At 44.3% G+C, this 16,531-nt stretch overlaps 1 protein-coding gene across 10 annotated transcripts in view; it reads left to right on the forward strand.

The window, feature by feature from the left end:
- Pxk (PX domain containing serine/threonine kinase like) overlaps window positions 1–16,531 on the forward strand; it is a 62,355-nt gene that overhangs the window by 39,934 nt on the left and 5,890 nt on the right. For 5 of the 10 annotated variants that reach the window (XM_034497238.2, XM_034497241.2, XM_034497234.3 and 2 more), the window contains exons 10-17: window positions 1,056–1,217; window positions 1,770–1,887; window positions 3,212–3,290; window positions 5,111–5,159; window positions 8,102–8,179; window positions 8,645–8,731; window positions 9,304–9,373; window positions 12,577–12,639. In XM_034497238.2, coding sequence (XP_034353129.1) covers window positions 1,056–1,217; window positions 1,770–1,887; window positions 3,212–3,290; window positions 5,111–5,159; window positions 8,102–8,179; window positions 8,645–8,731; window positions 9,304–9,373; window positions 12,577–12,639 — 706 coding nt within the window. The remainder of the gene's footprint in view (window positions 1–1,055; window positions 1,218–1,769; window positions 1,888–3,211; window positions 3,291–5,110; window positions 5,160–8,101; window positions 8,180–8,644; window positions 8,732–9,303; window positions 9,374–12,576; window positions 12,640–16,531) is intronic. The other 5 variants (XM_034497242.2, XM_076931529.1, XM_034497236.2 and 2 more) reach the window with 2 other exon arrangements.

Consider the following 16,531-nt stretch of genomic DNA (forward strand, 5'->3'; position numbering starts at 1 on the left):
AACAACAGGTGTTTTCCTGTTGTCCTGGAATTCACTTTGTAGACCAGGTTGGCCTTGAACTCAGAGATCCTCTTATCTGCCTCCTGAGTGCTGGGATCAAAGGTTTGTGCCACAACAGCTGGCAAGACTTCTTAAAGGATGAGCTTTTTAAAGCTAGTATCTGGAAAAGGACGTTAGCATATTTTCTTCTATGTTTGCTGGATTGTGGAGGCATCCCTTGCTGCCTTTGCTCTAGTCCCCAGGTCCTTGTGGGTGGGGACATATCATGCATCTTTTGCTGAGTCACTGTTTATCTTAATGGAAGCTGAGAAGCTTGCTTTTACAGAGAGGCCAGAATCTTACTTTGTATTTTTATTACTAAACACCAAGTATGTTCCAAGTAGATATCGAACAGGAGAAGCTCTCACCTTAACCCCTTCCCTAAGTGGTCGGCACAGACCTGATGCCATAGCTTTATGAATCCACACAGGTGGAACAGGGCAGCCTCAGACAAGTTCCCAAAGCAGAGCCTTTGGGCATCAGAGCTGTTCCCTCCAACCTACTTCTCTTCACTTGGGAAAAGAGGAAACTCAATGGTGTGCTCAACACTCTCACAGCTGTGAGACAGTCTGCATCATTTTTTTTTTTCCCAAAGAACTCATCAGAGTAGGCAGTTTGGGGGTGGAGGATCTTGAGTGGCCTGTTGGATTTCATTTTAAAATATATTAATATTTGCTGGAGAGTTAACTCCTAGCCTCCTGCATGTTGAGAAGACTGCCCAAGCTACATGCCCAAGCTAAAATGCCTTTTTATTTTTACATTTATTTGTTTGTTTACATGTGGGTGTGTGCATGCCATAGCACATGTGTGTAGGTCAGAGGATAACTTTTGGGAATTGGTTCTTTCTTTTCTCCATGTATGCCCCAAGGATTGCACTCAGTTTGTCAGGTTCTGTTGTTAGTACTTTTTAACCTGAGCCATCTTGTTTTCTCCAAAAATATTTAAAACATGAATTTAACCTGTGTTATATGTGAGTGAATTGGGAACAATTAACCTACACACGTCTTTTTGAATAGGTACTGAAGTTCCTTCATGACAAAGGATTTCCTTATGGCCATCTCCATGCAGCCAATGTGATGCTGGACGGCAACACCTGCCGGCTGCTAGACCTGGAAAATTCATTACTGGGTCTTCCTTCCTTCTACCGATCCTACTTCACCCAATTCAGGAAAATCAATGTAAGTTGTGGCATCCTGACAGGTCTGTGTTTAGTTACAGATTACCCTGTGCATTAAACATTGGAAAATACAGTTGGTGTGTACCATGCTCCCATTTCTCCCATGGAGCATTGCTGGATCTCTAAGAAGCAAAGATGATGTGGTGGGTGGAACAAGGAAGTGAATAGAGTCATTGATTGAAAATGACATAAGCTGCCGGGCGGTGGTGGTGCACGCCTTTAATCCCAGCACTTGGGAGGCAGAGGCAGGCAGATTTCTGAGTTCAAGGCCAGTCTGGTCTACAGAGTGAGTTCCAGGACAGCCAGGGCTACACAGAGAAACCCTGTCTCAAACAAACAAACAAACAAACAAACAAACAAAAAACCAAAACAAAACAAACAAACAAAAAAGACATAAGCTTAAGCCAGAGGATGACTTGTGAGCCTTTGAAAAGGCTTTGGAGTTACATTGGGAATGAGGCTGCCCTGAGCCTTGTTTCTCTGTGGAAGCCTGGGCAGAGGCAGTGAGGACAATGACTGAATGTTGAACGTGGCACTGCTCTTTCTTCCCCAGACATTGGAAAGTGTAGATGTCCACTGTTTTGGCCACTTACTCTATGAAATGACTTATGGACGACCTCCAGACTCTGTGCCTGTGGACTCCTTTCCTCCTGCATCATCCATGGCTGTGGGTCAGTACAGGGCTTGGGAGTGGGGTTTGCTAGGACCTGGTAGTCTGCAAAGCTACTTAACCTCTTGCCAAACTCCAAGAAGGATGGAGAGCAAGTTATCATCCTCTCCAGCCAGAGCATACTTCAGTGACTATTTGGATGGCTTGTCTGTTCATCTGTCTGAAGCCTCAGGTGAAACTTCTGTAAACTGCACTATAATTCTGCAAACAGGAGGATGTAACGAGAACTGTGGCCAGCATGGGTTTTATCAGAAGCCAAAGTGAGGGTCAGGCAACTTGAAGCCAAACTTGAGGAGCCAGGCAAGTGTCAGAGTCCCATCCAAGCAGGAGTGGGAGTTGAAAGGAACTTGAGAGCCATGACTGGAGGCCTGGAAGATAAGGGCCTAGTCTGCCCAGCCAGGCCTCAAGATTCTCAGGTAGGTGGTTCAAGGAGCTGTTACAGCCTTACCCAAGGAGACGAAGTAGGATGGAAGGACAGGTGAGGCAAAAGGACCTCTGCAAACTCATCTCAGACCATCCTGTTCTCGAATGGCCAGCTCAGAGCTCAAGGCTGGAAGAAAGAGAGCCCAAGGTAGCTTTTGGAATACTGTGTTTGGAATGTGCAATCACTCTGTCAGCCTTCACTATGCCAAATGAGGCAATTCAAGAGAGCAGATGGGGCCTGGTGTGGTGCTTCACGACTTTATTCCCAGCACTTGGGAGGCAGAGGCAGGCAGATCTCTGTGAGTTTGAGGCCAGCCTGGTCTACAGAGTAAGTTCCTGGACAGCCAGGGATGTTACACAGAGAAACTCTGTCTCGAAAAACCAAATTGAGAGAGAAAGAGAAAAAACAGACCCTGGGACTGTTTCCTGCCGAGTTTGAACAGCTGAAACTAAACAGTAACCTGTGGGTAGGATAGTCTGGTTACTTGTTTATAGCATCAAAGTGTTGGATGATGAGGTGTCAGCATTTGGCACTTTGTGTCTTGGTTTCCATTAAATGCAAGCAAGCGTCAAAATCAGGTTCCGAATTTTGCTTCTGTGTAATGTTTACTTCTCTCTAAAGAGAACAATTGTATGAACACTATCTTGATGCCTTCCTCCATTTCTCCTTGGAGTAGACTTAGCTGTATGTCAGCATGTGGTTTCCGAGGCATTTCTTTTGAGTCATTGATAATGGCAGTGTTTCCCATCCCCCCACGTATACCATCTGTCTGTATGTGAAGAGTTTTGACACTGTCCTATCAGCCTGCAGACAGTTGTTGCAAAGAGATGTCAAACTTTGCCTCACCAAGTGGATCTGCGAGAGTTCTGTGGGACTAAAATGTGTATCTGTTCATTTCAAGTGGCCGTGTTGGAGTCTACGCTGTCTTGTGAAGCCTGTAAAAATGGCATGCCTACCGTCTCCCGGCTCTTACAGATGCCGTAAGTCAATCATATGCATTGGTTGTAATCTTAATAACTGTGCTGAACCTTGGACCACTGTGCCCAGAGCCCGGTGCCATGGTAAAGACTCAGTTTGTTCCCTGAAGAGTTGAAGTGACCAGCTTGTTGTCAAGTCACTTACAGCATGATACCATGACCTTTTCCTTGTGACCGCTCTGCTCTGTCCTAGAAATCCAGTGTCCTTTCCACATGTCCCATCACCGTTAACACTTGTGTGTGTTTGTTGAACTTCTAATTTAGGAAATACAGTAGGAGGGCCCTCCCTAGCGCCTCTCTCTGCTGGTCCTGCTCCAGCTACCAGCTGGCCCCCAGCTATGTGTAGTTGGTACCTGTCAGGCCTTAGTGGACCTGCCTCCCACAAGAAAGCAGTGTATTCTTGGGCTCCTGTGCTTTTGTGTGTTTATTTCATCTCCCAGCACTAGCTGTTAAATAGCAAGTGTGTATCAAACGTTGTGCCAAGGATTTTGTACTCAAAAGACCTTTTCCTGTCAGCACAGTTGTAAGGAGCTGAGTGTATAAGGCCTCCTCAGGGCCTCTCCTTAGGTGTTGTTCCTTCATGCAGAAGTTAAGGTAGTATAACTGAAGTCAGACAAACCTGTGAATGAGTCTCACCTTCCTTCTTCCTCCCGGGAAGATCTAGGCAACCTTCCTCAGCATGCTTTGTCTGCACCAGCTTGTTGTATAGCAAAGGTATTCAGGAGTAGTAACAGCAGCAAACAAGGTGGGGGACAAAGTGCAGCCAGAGGCTAGAACTAACTGCAGGTCCCTCAGTCCTCCTACCTGGTCAGAGACCTGATACAGGCCAGACACTTTTTTCCCCTGGGGAAGCCGATGATCAGAAGAGACAAGCGCTTGTCCATGGCCGTGACACTGCAGCATCTGTTTTCAAACCAACAGTCACTAATAACAATGCACATATGAGAAAATAGATCTATTTTGAAACCTACAACATTTGCCATAGACTCCTGGGTTAGAGAGCACTCGGTCAGGGAGCAGTGGTGAGGCTGCTGTGCTTCAGTCTGCTCTCGCATCATCTCCCCAGGGCTCCGTGCTGGTTCCCAGTCTCAGCATCAAGACAGATACTCTGTCTTCCCCAGAACACTCCACCCCATGGGCTTCCGCTTTGAAAAGGTGTGTCCTGTGTTTATTGAAAATCTGGAACTCAGAGGATGAATGGCAGGGGAGGGCCAGAATTCAAGAAGGATGCTGACAAAAGGCGGTCACTGTTTCTGTGAGGGGTGAACTGTCTGTACCAACAGATTCTCACATCAAGAGCATGAAGCCACTTGGGCACTCTCCAGGCAGTCCTTCTAACCACAGCAGTCCAGAGCCTCCTGCTGCTGTTTCTAGTAACATACCTTGGAAGAAAGGATTGATGCACACCAGAAACTGCTGTTTTAAAATAATGTCTTAGATTCTAACCAGGATGATTAAAAATGTACTAAGTTCTAGAATAAACCGCCTTTTCTGAGTCAAGAAAACAAGTAGTTCTGTTTAGAAACATCTGTTAGATATATCTGCAACATTTTGTTAACTGGGAAGACAACATAGAAAAATAGAAAAAACAAAATTTTTTCTGTAAATATTGTATGGCCCATAGTGTCAAGTATAACTGACCTGGTCCCTCCCTAAAAACAGCTCTGAGGGAGTCAAGTGACTTGGATGCACCTTTGCCTTTGCTGACAGATTTGGAGTGGTGGCTCAGGGATGAGAAGTCTTAAGCTGCTCTGTCCAGTTCTGAGTACACCCAATACTGAGATTAAACCCAGGGCCTTATGCATTTGCTTCTTTTCTTATAGGTTATTCAGTGATGTTTTACTAACAACTTCTGAAAAGCCACAGTTTAAGGTAAAGCAAATTATATAATTTGGGGGTTTGTGACATAAGTTGACTTTGAAAATTAATTTTTTAAAAAACAAAAAGGTTCATAATATGAACAATTAGAAAGCATCTAAACATCCTATAGCTAGTTACTATTTTGACCATTTATAATGCATGGGGTTGTTTTATTGGTGTATGTGTGTTTATGCGTGTGTGTGTGTGTGTGTGTGTGTGTGTGTGTTTGTTTTCCTTTCAAGACAGGATTTCTCTGTGTAGCCTTGCCTGCCCTAAAGGTTGTTCCATAGACCAGACTGGCCTTGAACTCAGAGATCCACTTGCCTCTGCCTCCAAGTTCTGGGATTAAAGGTGTGTACCCCCAGTTCTTGGCTTTTGTAAAAAAACAAAAAACAAACAAACAAAAAAAACAACAGACTTGGATAGTCTCAAACTTGCATCAATCTTCTTGTGTCTGCCTTCCCAATGCTGGGTTGTAGGCATATACCACTATGCCTAGCTGTAGTGCATGTATTTAAAGTATTTTATCTAATAAAACTGAACCGTATAAAGGCATTGTAATAATATGGAAAGTGATTATTATTTAGGCCAATATCTAGAAGACAGACTATAAACCCAAATATATCTAAAGAAAAATCTGAAAGGAAGTGTTAGGAGAAGCAGCAGTATGGGAGGATGATCCTGGAAGGAAGTATTAGGAGAAGGATGGTATGGGAGGATGATCCTGGAAGGAAGTATTAGGAGAAGGATGGTATGGGAGGATGATCCTGGAAGGAAGTATTAGGAGAAGGATGGTATGGGAGGATGATCCTGGAAGGAAGTATTAGGAGAAGGATGGTATGGGAGGATGATCCTGGAAGGAAGTATTAGGAGAAGGATGGTATGGGAGGATGATCCTGGAAGGAAGTATTAGGAGAAGGATGGTATGGGAGGATGATCCTGGAAGGAAGTATTAGGAGAAGCGATGGTATGGGAGGATGGTCTTGGGCTTTGGGACTGAAGAGCCAGAGTCAGGCCTTGCACTGTAGGTGCTAGTAGCCCTTTGCTGTTTGGGGTCACATTGCCCCGCAGTGGTTGGCCTGTGCACTGAAGCCCGGGAGGGAAGCAGCAGCCCTGCTTCTCCTTGGATGCAGTAAGCTCCCACCTCCTCAGCTGCTTTTCAGTTGTTGGCTGTTTTGTTTTAGGAATCTTCATATTGGTTTCCCCAGTGACTATATCATCTTGCATTGCTATTCAGTACACAAGGGTTCCAATTTCTCTACTTCCCCACCAAGATTTGTGAGTGTTTTACCTGCATGTATGTCTATGTACCATCCAAGTGCCTGGTGCCTGCAGAGGCCAGAAGAGGGCATTAAATCCCCTGGAACTGCAGGTACAGATCATGACCAGGTACAAACCATGAGCTGCCATGAGGCTGCTGGGAACCAAACGCAGATTCTGTAAGAACAGCGGGTGCTCTTATCCACTGAACCTTTTCTGACCCAAATATTTGTAATTCTTTATTATTATTACTATTATTATTATCATTATTATTATTGTCTGTCTGTTTTGTTTGTTTGTTTGCTACAGGATCTCAAGTTGCTATAACTCAAGTTGGCCCAAAACTTGCTTTATAGCCTAGGCTAGCATGGAACTCAAATTCTCCTACCTTGCCTTCTTGAGTGCTGGGGTTAAAGGCTTGTGCTACCATGTTAAACTTATTTTATGTTTTTTGATAGTGGCCATCATAATGGCTATGAAGAGAAATAATATCAATATGTGGTTTTGATTTGTATTTGTTCAGTGTTTAACTTCTTTTTAACTGATGAAAGCACCATTTGATAAAGCAGGGTTTTTTTTTCTTTATCATTTGTTTATTTTCTTTGAAGAAATGTCTATTAAAGCCCTTTTCCCATTCTTAAATTGGGTTACATATTTTCATTGTTCATTTGCATTAAGTTCCTTTATATCTTAGGATATCAAGTCCTTATAACTATTGAAATATTTTAAATTTCATTGTGAGCAGTGTCCTTTGTTGAACAAAGTTTTAATTTTAACTAGTCTAAGTTATTCATTGTTTTCTTTCATTGCCTATGTTTCTGGTGTTATATCCAAGAAATCATTTCCAGCTGGGTAGGATGGTATATGCCTGTAATCCCTGAGGCAAGAGGATCATTAGTTCAAGGCCAAGCTGGGCTACATTAAAGTGGCAGGCCAGAGCCTTACAGTAATACCCCACCTTAGCAGAGAGCCAGAACTGGTGGTGGGTGGTGGCAAACAGCAGGTGAGGAAGCTGCAGGGGGAGGGTCACAGGTGCAGGCAGGGCCCATCTGGACAGCTCGGAGACACTGTCCCCCAAACAAAGATAAATAGACAGACGATCAGTAAAAAGGAAATACAGGTCCAGGGCCACACTGCCTTCTGAGCTTTAGGAGTTCTACAGTTTTAGGTACTTTAGGTCTTGTACCCATGCTGAGTTAATTTTCAAACATGACTTAAGGTCATGATTTAATTTTACTACTTTTTATGTAGGCATTTACTACTTTTACCAACACTCCTTTGAAGCTGTTCTTTCCTGGTTGTGTGTGTGGAAGACTATGTGTCTGTGTACAAGGGGCATGTTTCTGGGGTCTCTCATTCTGGTCTTTTAGCTATGTAATAATTGGTTTTGAAATGATGTTTTGTGAGATCATGTAATAATAGGTTTTGATGCTGTGTTTGTTCTTCTTTGAGACTGCTTTGGCCATTCTGGAACCACTGAATTACTTGAAACATAGTGTGTTTATGCTTTAAGTTTATGCATCTGTTGCCTGAGAGTGCTGGCAAGGTGAGTGGCTGGTGTACATGGAGTGTGGCTTTAGCCGGCTCTGCTCTAGATGCCCTCCCATGTGATGATGGCCACTGCTGTGTGTGTTGAGAACTCAGGAGACTCCAACCACTTCACTCCATAGCTCATATACTGTTTCTCCTTTCAGATTCCCACAAAATTAAAAGAGGCGTTGAGAATTGCCAAGGAATGTATAGAGAAGAGACTTACTGAGGAGCAGAAGCAGGTAGGCCGACAGCTGTCCCTCATCCCCTGTGACCGTTCGTCAGTGACCCATTCACAGTGACTGGCTTTGGACACTCACCCCACACACAGTTCATGCATACTTGTTCTTAACCAGATGTTGGGCTAAGTGCTGTGACACAGAACAGTATCTCACAGTCCCGCCCTCAGTCTGCTCAGTCTGTATAGAACAAGCACATATATCAGTGTGATCAGGCTTCATGATCAGGTCTTGCTGGTGGGGTGGTTGGCAGCACTCATGGGTCACATGCTTCTGGGAAAGTGAGAAGGATCATTGTCACTCAGCGCGCACTTCTCCCAGAGAGCCAGACCTGAGCCACAAGCAGGCCAAGAAAGACTTTGTTTATCTTAACAGCTTAATGTGGTCAGACATATAGGAGAAGTCTTGTTAGGAACCTGCTTTAGGTAGACTTTGTTTATACGTGTTGGGGATTGTGATCTCTTAAAGATTCACCAGCATCGAAGACTAACGAGAGCTCAGTCACACCATGGGTCTGAGGAAGAAAGGAAAAGGAGAAAGATCTTAGCTCGAAAGGTAAGCCTGTAGTCCCTGTGTTCTCTTAAATCCTTGACTGCACGTGGAGAAAATTCTAAGGCTAATGGTGCACACTTAATGATACAGTTTTACCTTGGTAGCTAAAAGCATTTCCATATGACTGGTTTAGAACTTAACACACACACACTAACTCCCACCAGGTAGGTCCTGCAGCCTTTCCTCCAGTCTGTCCTGCTCCTGTTTAGTAGAAGATTATGTTCTTAGTGGAGTGTTACACACACATACACACGTACACATGCATGCACACGTGCGTGTACACACACACACACACACACACACACACACACACACAGAAACACACACAGGTCAGTAGCATATAGTTTGCTGGCTTGCTAGGTCCATTATGGCAGACAGCAGTTGGAGGAAATGGTAGTCAGCATTTTGGGTTTATTTTCTCCGTTGGCTTGTGGCTTCTCTGCCTTAGGTTATGAAGCTGAATATAATACCATTCTTCATAGCTGGTTAAACTGTATGTCTGGAATTTTTTTTTTAACTCTCAGCTCAGTGTGCTTTTTCTTTGCTTACCACCCACCCTTCTTTTATTTTTAAAGAAGTCAAAACGATCTGCTGTTGAAAACAGTGAAGAACAGCCAGTGAAACACAGCAACTCCAATAATTCAGGTAACTGGTCAGACATTGTATTGGGGCCCAGCATGCAGAGGTTCAGGACTCTGTAGGTCGTATGGAGACTGGATTGAGCAGTGCAGTAATGAGAGCAGAGATTAGAAAAAGACAGGAGCATTTGACATGGAAGAAAATCAGGCCCTTCTGTACATGGAAATTAGCCTAAATCTTTCCTACTGCTCTAGAGCCCATGTGGTTGAAGAATTTGTTCCCTTAGTGGATTAAGGAATAGCCTCTGGTGGGCTGGGGCGGAGGGTTTGTGTGTGTGTGTGTGTGTGTGTGTGTGTGTGTGTGTGAGAGAGAGAGAGAGAGAGAGAGAGAGAGAGAGAGAGAGAGAGAGAGAGAGAGAGAGAGAGACAGCGACAGTGACAGTACCAGTCATTCTCAGCTGTCCCTCTGCTGGCCGTGCTGACTTGAGCCTAATATATGTTCAACTTTGGACCAGATTGAGGGTCAGACTGAGGGCTCTGTTTATGAACTTGTGAAATGCAGTTCAGTAGAGAAGGAGGTTTCAGTAACCCAGGCAGTTTCAGCATGACTGGGAGATTGAAGTTAAGCCGATTATACTTTAAAGAGATAAAGGACCCACCAGAAAGGGAGGAGCTAGATATATGCAAAGAGGGTGATGCTGAAGCTAGAGTGCCAAAGGTGGGCATTGAAAGCCCCACGTCCGAGTCGGAGTGGAGGGAGCCTACTCATCTCTTCTTCGGCACTGGAGTGAGAAGGGACAGGTGAAGAAGCAGAAGTCTTTAAAAGTGGAAGGAAGCCGGGCAGTGGTGGTGCACGCCTTTAATCCCAACACTTGGGGAGGCAGAGGCAGGCGGATTTCTGAGTTCGAGGCCAGTCTGGTCTACAGAGTGAGTTCCAGGACAGCCAGGGCTATACAGAGAAACCCTGTCTTGAAAAAAACCAAATAAATAAATAAATAAAATAAATAAAATAAAAAATAAAAAAAAATAAAAGTGGAAGGAAGGGCGGACGTGGCAGTGTATGCCTGTAGTCCCAGCTACTCAAGGCTGCAGCAGATTCTTGCAGCACATAAACTGAAGACAAGCCTGGACACTGGTAGTGAGACTGGATGGATGGATGGATGGATGGATGGATGGATGGATGGATGGATGGATGGATAGATGGATGGATGATTGGGTGAATCAATCATAGGTCATAACTCATTTTCCTTGGTCAGTTCAGATGTTTGCCTACACTGGAGAAGAACTGAGAGGTACACAGACAAATTGAGCTGTAGCTTGAAGTCTAGATGCTCTGAAGCTGGAGAATGCAGGAGGTGTAGGTAGTACTGGAGATTGGAATGTGAGTCCTAAAATTCTAGGAATAGGATGAGAATCATGACACTGTCACAGAATCCTAGGTCTGAGTTAGGCAGAGTTGAGGAGGAGAGGAGGTCCCAGTGAAGACCAGCATATTTGTGGGGAACAGAAGCTGGCATATAATTTCATATTTGGAAGTCCATTGTTTCATAATGATAGGATGAGCAGGGGCTAGTCAACGTCATTGGTAGGGGAGATGCATTCTCCACCCAGTACAACTATATACTGTTGACTGTTTAAGCAGCCAGTTCTTTGGGAAGCAGAGAAGGCCTACTATACTCTTTCCCTTCCCAAGATTACACCTGCTCTCTTCCACATGCTGCTGGAGGGAGGGGTCACCAAAGAAGTCCAGGAGTGGGGTAGGGATGTAGCTTAGTCGATAGAATGCTCACCTAGCACGCACAAGGCCCTGCTTTTGTTCCTCTGATACAGTGATATGGATATGGTGAAACTTGTTTGCAGAGAGCACTTATGCAAACAGGAGGTTCAGGATATCAGGGTTATCTCTAGCTACATAGTAAGCTTAGGCCAGTCTAAGACACATGAAACCTGTCTAAAAAAACAAAAATCCTACCCAAGATACCTCAGGAGTTTAGGAAAGCCAAGTACCGGTTATTGATAGACATGCACAGATCAGTTACCAACCAGTCTAGAATCACAAGTTCAGTTTTCTGTCTTTAAGATCTGTTAGTGACCAGCCCTGCTGTTGTACAAAGCTGAGGAAGTACTGTGACAACTGTGGTTTAGTTAGGACCCAGTGTGTCCACAGGCTCGACACACCCTCTGAGTCATTAGTAGAGTGATGATAGAGCCCTGACCACAGAGCTGGTGGTGGCTGCTCCGTGCTGCATGACAACTGCCCTCCCTTTGCGTGCAGTTCAGGGGTCCAGGCTGTCCTCTCTGTAGGGTTGTGCCTTTCTGGTTATACACAAGAGGCTTCTGCCTGCATAGCTAATTCCTGGTTGGGCTTGGGACATATTTTCTAGGGATTTTCAAGCTGTGGGTATTTTGGGTTCTGCTTATGGTTTTTACCCTAAATGAGGGTGTTTACTGAATTTCATGTAAGGAATCATGTAAGGAAAGGTCTAGAAAATCCACAGACTTGGGCCTGAGCCTCTTTTTTTTTTTTTTCCCTGAGAAAGGGTTTCTCTGTGTAGCCCTGGCTGTCCTGGAACTCACTCTGTAGACCAGGCTGGCCTTGAACTCAGAAATCCGCCTGCCTCTGCCTCCCAAGTGCTGGGATTAAAGGCGTGCGCCACCACCGCCCTGTGGGCCTGAGCCTCTTTAACTGAATGTATCTGCTGGTAAGGTTGATCTTCAACAAGTCATGCCTCTTCTCACCTTGGTCGGTTCAGAGAAGATGTTTGCTTATCCTAGGGAGATGCTGAGTGGTACACAGGAGAACTGAGCTGGGTGTGCTTATGCACTGCCTGTAATTCCAGGGAAGATCAAGAGGTTGAGGCTAGTCTGAGCTACTTAATGAGACTCACAAACAGTTGAATGAGGTAACCTAAGTGGGTGTGCTACTAGGTGCTCTTGGGTGAGACTTCCTTAGGCTGCTGTGACCATAGTCATTGGTCATTACCCAAGAATGGGATTGGTTCAGGAGAGATTCTGCAAGCAGTGTATATGCTACCCTGTCCTCATTGGTCAATAAGCCTGAGTGCCCTGATGAAGAAAGTACCCCCTGCACTGGAGTTAAGAAAACCTGTCACCACTAGTCTACTTCCTAATTTCTGTCCTGTATCACATGGTTCCACAAGCTCCACATGCTGGGCTAATTACAGATTCTTCAACAATGCTGAATTTCTTCTCATGCTGAGGTTCAAATGTCTGCCTTGGGTCCCTATGAGGATGTCTCTGTTTTCTTAGCAGGATCTGGGGCCAGCTCACCTCTCACATCCCCATCATCTCCAACTCCACCCTCCACAGCAGGTTAGTAATGTGGAAGGTGACATGTCTCCTTTCTCTTCATCAACAAGGGAGGTGGGCTTGCCTTGGCCTAAGTATTTCAGGGATTAGACCCCATCTGTCTTCTCCAGAGGGACATATGCAAATCAAGACATGTGTCATCTAGAAGCTGGGTTCCCAAGCTCAGCACTCAAGGGAAGGGTTGCTTTCGGGACCCCTAGTCCTCTCTAGCTCAAGCTTTCTGTTTGCTGAAAAGCCTTTTGCAAGGCTCATTGGGTTAGAGCTTATGTTAGGGCAAAACAAATACACTGCTGCCTTGGCCTTTGTCCTGCCATAGTTTTTCCTCCAGACCTTCTGCTGTGGGTTTGTCATGTCAGAGCTGATGAGATATCTAGCACAGAGTAAAATATCCCTACTAACGAATTTTCTTGATATTTGAATTTTCTGGTAGCCATTTGTTCTCTGTCCTGTCCTAGAAAGCACATAATTATCTGGATAGTCATCATTAACTTTTGTTCCACCTTGTGAACTAAATCAGATACTGTGAGAATTTTTTGGGAAAAAAAAAAAACTGACAAAGATTTTGTCTTTGTGAGTACCTACAGAAACACAAGTTTTAGAATACTGTCTTATGTTTTTCCTTCTTGAACTAAGATCTGTTTTTGATCATTTGCAAGCTAGTAAAAACAGGGGTGGGGAAGCATCTCTGCTTCTCCTCAGTGTAAGAAGCTGGTTCTTCCATTTGGTTCATTGCTGTCCTTGGAAGAGTTCTTCTGGTTGTGTGATTGGGAAATCTTTGGCAGGGTTGGTCTGAGCTGACAGTACCATACACTTTAATACTTAAGGTATTGTCCAGGAACCTCCAAGAGTTTTAAAGTGGCTCCCTTTAAATGACTCTAGCTAAGCCTCCTGGGAGGACAAAGTGAATGCAAGAGAGCTAGGTTTGATTGACTCTCTCCCTCCTGGCTAATACGACTTACTGTAGAATGTTCTAGGGCCTGGGCCAGTTTTATGTAGCAAAATGCCAGGTCATGGGGATGATTCTCATCTCTGACTTTCTCAGCAGATTTTACAAGGAACTTCCAAATAGAACTGTCATGTGGAGATTAACTGGGCTAACCACACATCTCTGGAAATGTACTGTTTTCCTATTTTGAGCCATTTTCCATATAACATGGTATTATTTCCTGTCATTTGTATGTGCTGAGGAAGTGGAGAAGATTCTGAGACTTCTTATCCCTGGTTACCAGGGAGATACCTGCTCAGTGTGCAGAGCACTTCACTGTGAGAGTGGTGGTTCTGGGCAGCCTCTTCCCATTCTCATCTTTAGATGCCTTGTTTCCTTCATAGTCCAGTGACCCTTCTGTGGGGATCTTCTAGGTTCCTTTCTCTAGATGGCAGCGATATCATATAATAACAGCTTTACATAAACTGAGGTAACTCTGAGAATGAGAGGAGCAAGCTGGAACTTTTTGTAGCACCCAGTCAGTATGGGAAAAGCCCCATCTAAGGACAGTGGGGTGCCAGGAAGCAGTACTGTGAACTGAGGGGAACATGTTTTGAAGCTCAAGCACAGTGGCTCTCAGGAGAGGCTTCTGAGCCAAAGTAACAACTCCTTTGTTCCTTTAGTGACTTTGTTGACAAAATTACTGACAGAATGTTCACCCCAAAGACTATATTCTGACCTCTACTGGCTGTTACTTGTAATGAAGCTCAGAGCATTTGCCTAGTGATCTAGCATTGCAGGTGCTAAGCCAGGTGAACAAAGGAAGTCTGCTCACCTCACATGTATTCAAGATATGCTTACAGGTGGTCTAGAGCTCACCAGGAACTGTGCAGTCTGGGTTACAGACACAGAGGCAGACAAGCTCCAGCTGATGTCCCATGCCTCAGAAGTTCTAAACTGTCAGGCACAGTTGAAGCAGACAAAAATTTCTCTAAGGCCTGCTAATATTTTCTTCCAGTAGCTCCCTTGAAATAAACATTTTTATTGTGGTGGCCCATGCCTTTAATCCCGTCACTCAGGAAGCAGAGTCACTAGCAGACTTAACTGTGGGTAGCAGCATTGTGGGAAGTAGAGGCTTGCGAGGCTTGCACCATCTTCAGGACTTCTCCTGGGTGAAGTGAGGCCATGATTCTCGGCCTGGTAGGGCAGCTAGGTCAGGTCCTGCAGGAGGGACAGCAGCAGCTCAGTGTTGGCCAGTTGAGTTGAACAGGGGGACTTCTAATAGCTTCAGTTTTAAGTGATCATGGTAACCAGATAGGGTCTAATTTAGCTGTGTTTAGGATTTAACAGAAGTGGCAGACATTTCTAACTGAAGAGATCTTACCAGTATGAGCCTTGTCTAGCAACTGAGACCTTCTCTGCAGCTGCCTCCTTTGGGACTGTTTAAGAGCAACACTAAATTGTTGGGACTAATACTATTTCCCCAAGTCTGGTGGCAAAAAAAAAAAAAAAAAAAAAAAAAAAAAAGGCATTCTTGTTCTTGTTTTCATTTTTTGTTGTTTTTTAGTTTTTCAGTGAGACAATTTCCAGTACTTTTCTGCGGTCCCATGACTCATAAAGCCAGCCAGCCTTAAAATTCCTTTATCTCAATATACCTCATGCCATGTATTACAAGGAGCATTCAGTCTCTGTATTCATAGAGCTGAGTGTTTTAAAATGTCCCAGTTTGCACACATACAAATATTCACTGTCACCATATTTGGAGGACCAGGCAATGGGGCTACTACCTCTATTCCCTCTTTTATGTGTGTGTGTCTTGTAAGAATTCTGGGGAGGTCAGTAGAGGTTGTTGAACCCATGGAGTTGCAGGCAGGTAGGAACCTCCACATTAAAGTGCCAGAGATGGTACTTAGGTACTCTGGAAGAGGAGCAAGCATTCATAACCTCTGAACCAAGTCTCCAAGCCTTGTGGGGTGGGAATTAAGATGGGATCTCATGCAGTCCAGGTTGGCCTCAAACTCTTTATGCATTGGCTAATTTTGGAAAAAGTAGATTTGCAAAAGAGATAAAGAAGCTAAATAAACCTGAAACTCAGTTTTGATGATCACATCTAAGTGATATGCATTCATTGTCTCATTTTTAAAAAAGAAATAGCCATCTATTTTTTAAAGATTTTATGTGTATGAGTACATTGTCGTTGTGTTCAGACACACCAAAAGAGGGCATTGGATACCATTACAGATGGTTGTGAGCCACCATGTTGTCACTGAGAATTGAACTCAGGATCTCTTAACCACTGAGCCATCTCTGCAGCCCCTCATTGTCTCATTTAATCCTCAATTTTCTTCCTGTCCAGTGAGAGTGGATTCCAGCTTAGCTCTATTTTAGAGGGAAACTGAGCCTCTAATAGCATTGAGAACTTGACCAAAGGCACAGGTAGTACAGTCCAACAGCCAGGACTTGAACTTGATTCTGCCTCTGTTCGGTTACCCCCTCATTGATGCTTGCTTTTGGTGGGGCGTATCCATGGCCTTTGTTTCAGTTAAACTGAACCTCCAGCTGCTCTGCTGGAGTGCGAGCTCTTCAAGCAGGGCCAGGACACTCAGGCCCATTCCCAGCTCTACCAGATGCCCACGTGATCTTGAACAATTCAGCTCTATTCTCAGAAGCTGGCTTTTATTTTACTCCAATTAATGTTTTCTGATAAACAAAATTCTAATTAACAGGGAAAATAAGTTCAAAATGGTGAAGGCATGATAAAGTAACGAAGCTTTTAGTATGGCAGCCAACATATGTAGCAGCCTACGAGTACTTTTCAGAGAGAGAGAGAGAGAGAGAGAGGTTTTAGACAAATGAGAAAGCACCAGAGGCATGAGTCAAAGCACAGTTCAGACCCTGTTGCACGTTTCCCTTTCCTCTTCCAAGTAAAATCTCTACAAACCATCATTATATTTAATCTTCTCCAGACCC

Source organism: Arvicanthis niloticus, chromosome 3 (genome assembly GCF_011762505.2).
Source record: "Arvicanthis niloticus isolate mArvNil1 chromosome 3, mArvNil1.pat.X, whole genome shotgun sequence".
Lineage (NCBI taxonomy): Eukaryota > Metazoa > Chordata > Mammalia > Rodentia > Muridae > Arvicanthis > Arvicanthis niloticus.